The sequence below is a fragment of the Solanum tuberosum genome, unplaced genomic scaffold (genome assembly GCF_000226075.1).
Source record: "Solanum tuberosum cultivar DM 1-3 516 R44 unplaced genomic scaffold, SolTub_3.0 scf00185, whole genome shotgun sequence".
In the NCBI taxonomy this organism is placed as follows: domain Eukaryota; kingdom Viridiplantae; phylum Streptophyta; class Magnoliopsida; order Solanales; family Solanaceae; genus Solanum; species Solanum tuberosum.
In genome coordinates this window covers 34,717-45,616 of record NW_006239122.1, presented here as the reverse complement: position 1 = coordinate 45,616, position 10,900 = coordinate 34,717, and the positions used below count along the sequence as shown (strand labels likewise).

General features: G+C 28.6%; 1 protein-coding gene across 1 annotated transcript; it reads left to right on the top strand.

Moving 5' to 3' along the window:
* The first annotated feature begins 2,286 nt into the window (after positions 1 to 2,286).
* LOC102581995 (transcription factor MYB39-like) lies at positions 2,287 to 4,102 on the top strand. The gene is made up of 3 exons (XM_006355273.2): positions 2,287 to 2,479; positions 2,891 to 3,020; positions 3,144 to 4,102. The coding sequence occupies exons 1-3, from the start codon at positions 2,347 to 2,349 to the stop codon at positions 3,895 to 3,897; spliced, it is 1,017 nt and encodes a 338-aa protein (XP_006355335.1). The 5' UTR covers positions 2,287 to 2,346; the 3' UTR covers positions 3,898 to 4,102.
* The last annotated feature ends 6,798 nt before the right edge of the window (positions 4,103 to 10,900 follow it).

The window sequence follows — 10,900 nt, the reverse complement described above, 5'->3', positions numbered from 1 at the left end:
TAATCTAATGGTGCATATATGTGAAACTTTTTTTATTAGTAAGTGTCAAAGAAAATAAGATGTTTTTATATTTTGTAGCAATTTTACTTTAACTTCTCATTTCATCCGTAATAAAATGATTTTCAGCAATACAAATATTGATTTGTCATTTAAATTACAATTTTTTTTAAAGAAAAAACCTTTTATTTTAAAACTTTGTTTCTAGTAAAGTACCATTGAAATAAATCAACACAAATATAGCCATAACTTCCTAACGTATTTTGTTATAAATGAGATAATAATTGAGAAAGTTAGATAAAGAACCTTGTAAAATGGGTTAAACTATAGAGTAATTTTCATAAAATGATTTACACCAAAAGTGTGTGAGAAGTCAGAAATTTCGTCAAAGATGTTCAAAATATACGTATAAATAATTTTTAATCTATATATATATATATATTTTATAAATTTTTATGTAAATAATATAATTTTTAACAAAGAGTGTTTAACTGCCCGTGATTTATATAAATTTATAGTCCTTTCATTTGGTAATTTACTTAAGTTTGGGTCCATCCAATTTACAAATCATCCCTTTTTTGTCCACCTGCTCCTGTTGGCTGTTGGTTTCCAAGGGAAAGTACGTAATATATTAGACATTTTTGGAGATCAAAATATAGCTTACCAAATAATTAAAGTTAGCATTTTGTCAATACAAATGCAATATCTTCAATAATGTAACTAATACTTAGAACATTCAACCCTAACCTTTAGGTGAAGTATATGGTAATAAATTTTATGGTGAATTAATGTTCAACTGATCACTTTTCGACGTAGATTGTTCTATTTGTTGTCCACATCAACAATTACTACAACAAAAATAGTTTTAGCGGTAATAAATATACACAACAACAAGAGTGTTAGAGCCTATATTGACATTAGTTAATTGTCTTTAGATTCAATAATGCTTAGGCTTTAATGACATTTACAAAGAGTGCCAAAATTTAATTGGACTAGTAATTGCCTTTTTAAAAAAAATATTTGACGATAATTAAGCTTTTGTCACTAATTAACTGCTCCTAAAAAATTATTTTGAATATGTGAATAAGTTCCTCAATGTGATGCTTAAGTGATCAAAATCATTTAACTTCCTAATCAGTATAAATACTACACCTATATATACTTGAAAGATTAGTGATGAGGATAATCAGATCTAAACAGTTTCCAAAAGATTTTATTGATGGGGTATTTAGTTTTGAAGCTTAATTGTCTTTCAACATTTTATCTCTATAACAAATGTGATATTTAATTATGAAATTATTACTACAATACAAAGTTGGTCACTAATTGTTTACCTTCTGTGATAGAAATTATATTTCAGGTTTAAATACACAAGTCACATACATGAATGATGAAGTATAAACTTTTATAGCAAAATTTTGTCCATTAAATTTTTTATTTATCAAAAAATGAGTTGATGTCATTTGTATTGTAAGTTATTGGTGACATATTATTTTGTCACTAATAATGTATCTAATTTATGATAATTATAAGTTCGTCATAAATATTAACGTTTAGGAACGAAAAAAATCATAGTTAATAAACCTTATTTAGCTACGAAATACTAACGTGCCTTTGTAAACTTTTAATGATAATCAAATTTATTGTAGTGAGTTAGGGTGGTTAAGTCTGAAAATTTAGCCCATTAAATCATAATTTGTCCACACACTTATGTTTGGGTTTATTATGAACCTGCACAGTTAATAATGCAATCAATCAATATTTGGGTTAATATCAAACTAAATGAATTCATGAAAAATTTTATTAATTTTATTTTTGTATGATATGTCATATGTCATAATAAAAGAAAATTATTCATTTTATTAGGCACTAAATTAAAAAACAATAATTAAAACTAATTAGTAATAATTGGATGGATAAAATTTGATCCTCTTTTAAATCCATTTTTGCCGAAATAACTTTTGGACAAGTCAATAAATCATCCATTTTACTAACTCAACCCATTTTGATCCATCCGAATTCTTTCCACCTATAATTTCTATTATTTCCTCACTATTATAAGGAGGAAAAAACCCCAAGAAAATTCAACTATCCCTATCTATAGTACCAAAGTAGCTAGATGACAAAGATTGGAGAGGGGTATAAATGACATTTTATATAAAAGGTGAAAACAAATGGTAAGCTCCCACGTATGTCTTGTTTCATTGGTATACAGCATGAGGACAAAAAGTGGAAAGTGTGTGTATATATATGTGCATAATGTAATCAAAGTTATTAGGTAGGATTAGAAGGAGGCAGCCTCCAAAAATCATAAATTATTGAAAACTATAGTCTATTTGAAATAATAATATGGGAAGGTCTCCTTGTTGTGATGAAATAGGCCTTAAGAAAGGTCCTTGGACTCCAGAAGAAGATCAAAAACTCATCAATCATATCAAGAAACATGGCCATGGTAGCTGGAGAGCCCTCCCTAAACTTGCAGGTACATACAATTTTATTGCTCGGACTCTTCAAAAATGTTGTTCCACCTGTGTCAGATCCTTCAATAATGCACTAAAGGGTCTAACACACATCATATAACATTTTTGAAAAGTCTGAGTAACATAGCTTTTCAACATTAGTTCAAGGTTTATTATGTTGACAACCACTTACACTTGTCATTCAATTGAATTTTATTTAGACATACTCGAACTACAGTTTGTTCCAATTGACCAACTGAACACAGATGAGAACTGATGTGTTCAGGTGTTCAATTGGAGAAAATCATAGTTCGAGCGTTTAAATGAAATTTACTGACAAATTTAAGGAGTTGTAGATTTAATCAACATTAATTCAAAATGTTTACTTTTTCTCATATGATTGAACATTATTTAATTGTTGGAACATGCTGCAGGTCTTAATAGATGTGGAAAGAGTTGCAGGTTGAGGTGGACTAATTATCTTAGGCCAGATATCAAGAGAGGCAAGTTTTCTCAAGATGAAGAACAAACCATCCTCAATCTTCATGCTATTCTTGGCAACAAGTAAAAAATTCATTTTTGCCAATCTCTATTTTATTTTTATTTTTGAAAAAAATTAAATTTAGCTAGCTAGGTTCTTGAAAATGTATTCACACAAAGAGTATTTTTTTTCTTTTCTTATAAAAGGTGGTCAGCAATTGCAACACATCTACCTGGGCGAACTGACAATGAAATCAAGAATTTCTGGAACACGCATATGAAAAAGAAGCTAATACAAATGGGGTATGATCCAATGACTCATAGACCTCGAACCGATATATTTAACAGCTTGCCTCATCTTATAGCTCTTGCAAAATTGAAGGAATTAGTTGAACATAATCATCACTCATCATGGGAAGGATCACAACAAGCTTCTAATATTGCTATGAGATCACTACAATCTGAAGTTGCTACTCTTCAGTATTTGAATTTTCTTCTTTTACCACAAAACATACTACCAAATAACGCGACTACTAATGTCAACATCCCAGAAATGGAAGGTTATAGTAATAATCTTTTAAACTCGATTATTACAAAAGATGATCAAATTATTAATATTGCCAATAATTCCTTCAACAATATTAATATTCCACCACCTAATAATTCAACTAGTCTTCAAGATTCAATCCATTTCTCCCATTTACCTGAATTACAAGATATGATAAACACACCTACTATTACAACTACAACTACTACTTCACCATGGCAACTTCCTCCTCCTCCTTCTTCTTCTTCTTCTCCGGCGATTATTGCAACAAATGATCAATCAAATTCCTCCATTAATAATATTGGAGAAGGAGATATTATTAATTGTACTCCTCCTTTCTTTGGAGGAGCAAATCCTAATTCAGGTTGGCCTGACCTTCTTCTTGAAGACTCTTTCTTCCATGATATTCCCTAGTTGTTAATTACATACTGTTGAGTACTAGTAAATATGGTATGAAAGGCTTGGAGTTTCTTGTTTTACCACTTTAATTTTATGTTTTTTTTTTTTACCTCTATATATTGTGAATTAATTTATACTTATAAGAACGCGTTGACATATACTATATATAGAGTTTTGTACACATCATGTTATATTACTAATGAATAGAATCTTGGAGTTTGATATTATATTTTTTTTCTTTAAATTAGTTAGTGAAATATAATTATGTTACTGTATTTTTTTATGTCTTCAAAAATATATTGGTTTAATTGATGGCTACCAGCTACGTAGGGTAAAGCATATATTAGTGATTTTGTAGTACTAATAAATAATAATCATGCAAAAAGCTGCTGAATAGTGACAAAAAGCACGTAAACTAGAATATTATTCATGCATATAATTACAACCAAATCGAAGCTGTCCAAATTAAAGTAAAAGTTACGTAGGATTTTAGCTTCTGTCTTTTATTTTGTTTTATTTCTTCTTGGCTGCTTTTGCGAGATATATTCATTTCAGCAAGAAAGTATATTATAATCATATAATGTATGTCTGGTGACAAATAAACGGATTGAATTGAATTTAGGCAAAATCAAAATGGAATGAGCTATAAATTGTTAGTGTATTGATTCGCTCAAAAATTATTTGAACTGATCATGAGCTACAAATATGGATTAAAATTTAACCCGCTCAATTTGTACAAAATTTTAATTACTTATACTTTCAAAAAATTTAGTACATAATAAAATTATGATTTTTCTTTGTTATTGCTATATATCAAATAAGAAAAATTATATTTTTGAAAATATTTGATAAAATTTCTTTTGGATCAATCTAAACTAGATATCAACTCAAACCTTGATGGGATGAAATAGATTAAAGCTGAAACTCAACAAATAAATAGATGAATCAATAATCAGCCTAAATTTGAGTGGGTTATGATTTCGTAGGCTAATTTTACCATCCCTAACATAAATGAGAAAATCATAGGCATGGGCAAATTTTATTATGCAATTTATGGTACATCTGAATCTATGATCTTTCTGCAGAACTTATATATATATATATATATATATATATATTAGACTTGATTAAATACTATATGATGAAACTCATGCTATATAATCGTACGTAAACTTGATTAAAATTTGAGTTATTCACCTAAAAAACAGAAATCAATTCTCACTTAATATATATTTTTTCCTTTCTTGAATAATACACATGATTTAGAAATTCTACATCCGTATCCGCATCGTCTTTCTTTAAGATTCTTTTCTTCTTGCTGAAAACTTTCAGAGATTAGACTTGTATTTTTTTATATTTAAAGGAAATGTAAAAGAATAATTTTCTTATATTATAACAAAAACTTGAAGGACGATATAGCCTAGATTTGCAATTTGGATTCTTTTCGACTATGTCAATCATTTTGCTATAACAATAATAATATATTTAGTACAATTTTACAAAATAAAATTTGGAAAAGATAGATTATAAATATCTCTACCTCAGATATAGAAATATTGTTTTCAATAGACTTTTGACGTTTCAATCCTTTCCTAATTGATTGATATATATTGTTTCTGCAGAAATATACTTCCTCTATTTCAATTTATGTGAACACGTGTTTAAAATCACAACAAAATTCTTTCTTTAATTTTTTCTTGAACTCCATACCCTTCGAACAATGTTCACATAAATTGAAGCTGATGGAATACATAATAAATATATTTGCTAAAGCCTATAGCATATATTTACTCCCTCTGTCCAATTTTTTTTTTCAGTTTATGTGACATTTTTTCGCATTTCAAGATTTAAACTATGTAAATTGTGATCAAGATTTTTTTAAAAAAAATTATCAAATGAACATGAAAAGAATTAATTGCCACTTAATTATAATATTTTTTTTATGGTTTTTGTATGTATAAACTTAAAAATAGAAATACTAAGTTGATATATATGAACCAATTTAGATTAAAAAATTAGTCAATTTTATCATGAGAAAAAATAAAATATTACATAAATTGAGACGAGAGAAGTAATATATCTAAAATCTTATGTGACATTAATCAAAGGCACCTAGCAAAAAAGTTGCTAAGAAGTTGTTAATAAAGTATTCTTGATGACTTTCTGACAGAGTAAATACATAAACTACATGTTTAATATAATTTCCTAGCACTTTAGGTTTTGGACTTTCATCAACATATATGAGAGATATATAGGTAGCGATGGAGCTAGAAGCTCAACTACAAATTTACGTGAATTTAATAGATTTTATTTGAACAAAAAAAATATATATATATATATGTATAAATAATAAACTAAAATAACTATTTTAAAATTTAGAACTCATAAAATTAAAAATAAGTCTCCCTCTAAAAGATGGAGGGAGAAGAAAGGGTATATTTGAGTTGACTAGAGTAATAAGTCAAATAAAGGTGACGTAGAAAGGATTGTGAATGATAATTATAGGGACCCAAGTGGTTAGGAAAATCAAAAGGTTTAATATTAATTAACAATTCATTCTCATTTGATGTCTTTTGCAAATGATTTGAGATGGATAGCTACTACTTCCCTAACCCAATCTTGATTTGGACACTCATAAAAAAAAATTAAAAAATCACTTGCCTTGATATATATGATTACTAAAGTGGCGAACTCAGGAATTAAAGAATTTGAATGCATCATTATTACCTTAACTCAAATATGAGCTCTAAGTTAAGCTTTAAAAAAAATTAATGAAAAAAGGCTTTAGCTGGATTCGGTCCCTGGTCTCAAGGGTGGTTTCTTTAGTTTATACCAACAGGCAACAACACAAGTGCACTCCTATTCTTTTCATGAGCGCACTGTTAAATATATCCTAGTTTCTGTCAGTTTCTCAAAATAAATATACATATATAAATATAATTTTTTCCGAAGTTAGTGGGTGTATGTGCACCCCTCCTAAAGGTGTGGGCCCACCTCTGATTAAAGTTTAATTATGTTTTATAGAATGATAATATAAGTATATTTTACACTATCATAGTTCATATATATAATTTATATCAAATTATAAATAATATTTTATTACAAGTGTTTAATTAAGTAAAAATATTAAGAATCCCATAGTGTAAGGAGCAAATTACATTCTATCCTTACTCTTTTTCAATTTACAAAAATTTCTAAAAATTATGTCATCCGGATACATCCCATTCTTCTAGATACATCACACTTGATACATTATACAATTAGTTTGTTGAGATTAAAAAGAAAATTAAATATAAAATTGAATGTCAGTTCCCCAAATCATGTAAATAAAATTGATGTCAATCTCTCCCAAATAACAGCTCCAAACAATTCAAATTTCAAATTTTCTTCTCTCAAATCTCTCCCAAATCATAATAGATTAAAAAAATCGAGAATTTTATATAGTTATGTATCATATACAAATAAATTATGAATATGATAAAATAGTGTTGTGGATACTTAACAACATGTGATACATCACAACGTCTGATACAAAACTATGGTATATACATAAAAAGTTATGTGTCATACACATAACTATGAATATGATACAAACTGATTTTGTTATAAAACATTAGTGTTTATGTACCAATAGTAACATTTGATAGTATCTACAGGTACATAAATTTCTACTAGTTGATTAAGGTTGGGTGTATGTATCGGTAGTAAAGATAACGAAATTTGTAATAGTTGTGTATCCAATATATAACTATGAACATGATACATAATAATTTGTGTTCAATAAATTAGGGTTATGTATCAAAACTAATATTTGAAAATAATATATTGTACATGATAAAATTGTAATGTATCATAAAGGTGAAACGAACGAATTATACATTAATTTAAGAATCAAAATCAACTAGATGCATTAAAAGATCCGGTGAAAGCACCAGGAAAAAAAAAACAAATCAACAATTTGATGTACTAATAGCAAAAAAAAAAAAACAAAGGATGAAGAAATCCTACCAAACTTTCTCCTTTACTGTGTATCAACTCTTGTAGTTTTTTCTTTTTTCACTTTCAACAATGGCATCACCCATGCATGGATCTTGACCCAAAGCCCTTAACGGAGCCATCACCAACTCGTGATAAAACTGTAATGTAATATAATATTGAAACAAATGCATTATACATTAATTTAAGAAACAAAAACAACTAGATAAATTAAAAAAACTGAACCTATATGTAAAAAGATGAACAACAAAAACTCAGAAAAAATGTCATCAATCAGATCTGCTGAAAGAAAAAAAATGATGAAGAAATCTTTCTACACTTTCACTTTTGCTCTGTATCAACTCCCGTAGCTTTTTTCACTTTCAACAATGACGTCACACATGGATCTCGACCCAAAGCTCTTACCGGAGCCACCAACAACTCGATCTTTTCCCCTTTTTTTGGTATTTTTTCCCGCAAGATTGAAGTTGAAGATGCATCCTTCTTTGACTAAATTTATAGATGAAAAAACTAAAAGATAAATAAAAAATCGATACCTGATGAAGTAGAAAGAAAAAAATGGATGCAGTGGATGAAGAAGAACTATCTCTTCAATAATTTGCAATTGATAAAACGGAAAGAGAAAATATTTGAAATTAAAAAAAATAGAGTGATAGAGATAATTGGTGATACCATGAAGTGATGTTAGGCGTGAAAAATAATAATCTTGAAGTGATAGTTTACAGTGATGTATCCGAAAAAGTGAGAGAAATTATGAAAGAGATGAATTTTTATAATTTTTGAAATGGTAGATCGAGAATAATAGAAAATAGGTATATAAAAAGGGATATGTAGCTAGATAATTTTTCCTTTAATAAATATCCCATGAAAGTTTAAAGAATTATTTTTTACATAATTATGCCACCATCAACTATTGTTGCAAGGTAATTTATCTTATTTTAAAGATTATATAAGTTACATTTTTTTAAGAAGGGGTTATTTATAAGTATATATTAATTTGTCGATATGATAACAATATCGTCTATATTGTATAAAAGTTAAGTCTTACCTCAAATATAAATGAGTAACTTGGATAGACGTTGTATTAATGTAACATTAATCATCTAAACATCACATGTTAATAAAATTATTATATTGATATGGTTTCATGGTTTGTTGAAACAGATCTTTTTTTACTTTTTCCCTCGTAAAATGTGTGCAGTAGTCTCAACTACAAATGGAATATCTCAATTGCTTCCCCTTCAAGTTTTGACTACCTAGTAAATTAGTCTCTCGGCATCAAGTGTCCATATTAGAGTTCTGACTAAATTCAAATCGCACAATATTTATTTTGAGGATGCTGCTCCAACGTAATAGAATTTTCTCCATACCCAAAACTATATATATTAATTACATGTACTAATAAGGGTCATTGTAGACCATGGGTCAAATATATATATAGTTACATGATCAAATAGTTTAGGATATAATTGCTGATCAATACCAGTAAATGTTGTTTGGCTATGATATGCAAACACCTCGATTGATGACTACAACAAAAATAGCTTTTAGATGTAATAGATATGTATAACAAAGATGCAGGGGCGGCTCACAAGGCAGAAAGACAACAAGGAAAAAGGTACATTTTCTGGTGGTGCTGTCTTTGCAATCAAAGTTTTCGATATGCAATGGCAACGGGGTTTAAGAAATTTTGAGCAATGTAAGACACAGGAACTTGGTCAAGATAGTGCATGTCGACTTGCTCAAATGTGGATTTTACAGTGATTGTGCTGGAGTACATGCCTAATGGAAGCTTAGACAAGAGATTATACTCTGATGAAAATTGCTTGAGCCTGGTTGAAAGACTCAATATCCATGGAGTATCTTTATCATCATGATTATACAGCTAGCGCCCATTCTGTACTGTGATCTGAAGCCAGCTAACGTGCTTCTTGATCAGGATCTGCCTGCTCATGTACGTTGCAGATTTTGGAATTGCAAAAATGTTGGTACAACAAGGAAACATTGCTCAAACCAAGACTCTCGGAACTATGCTCCAGGTATGATAATGTCTTGAACTGCTATGCTGATTACTTTTTCCCTTTATGTTTACCCAGAGACGGCTCAACATACTTGGAGGCCTAAAGCGAAATTTCAATTAAAGGCCTAAAATCTTTTAGCTGAGGCAATTATTATATAAATTGTTAACATTATTCTATAAGTAATAAGTTGACAAAACTACTTATAAACCTTTTTTATTTGTTTAAAAATACATGAAATAAGTCAATCTAAACAGGCTTGTAATTCACTTTATTCAAAACATGATTTTTTACTATTGATTCATATTTTTGATAGAGCTCTAACTTACATATAGTATAAAAAGGGTCTAGAAAATTACAACGCGAGAGTTAGTGAAGAGAATGTAAGAAGACAAAACAACATTTTTCTTGATTTCTTCTATTTGATTGAGGTTAAGGAGAATACAATAATATATATTTTTTAAAGAAAAATACATTTGTTTTAGATGATTAATTTTTTCTATAAAAACAATTAACACATAATTTATCGTGGTAAATTGGGGGCCTAAGGCATATGCCTAATTTTTATAAGCATTGAGCCGGTACTACAAAGATGTTAAACCCTTTACCGACATTAGTTAATTGACATTGGATCCAATATGCTTTAGGGTTACAAAGAGTGCTAATTACCTCTAAAAACATATTTAGCATCAGTAAAAGCTATTACATGTTGAAAAAGTGTAATTTAAGTGTAATAATTATTTTTTCTGATCCGAATCGCGTTTTGCAGGGACCCATTCGAGGGTGGCGCTCCCAACAAGATTTTTTTCATACCCAAGACTCGAACCGAGACCTCCACAACCCATGTTGGTTATTATATAGGATATTCAAAATGTATGTACGACTCAATAACATGAGTTTGTTCCTAGTATATGCATTGAATATAATTATTTGGTAATTTAAAAATAAAGTTACCAAATACGTTTTTCTTCTTCTAGTTTCCAAAGGGGACAACCTAATAAAAT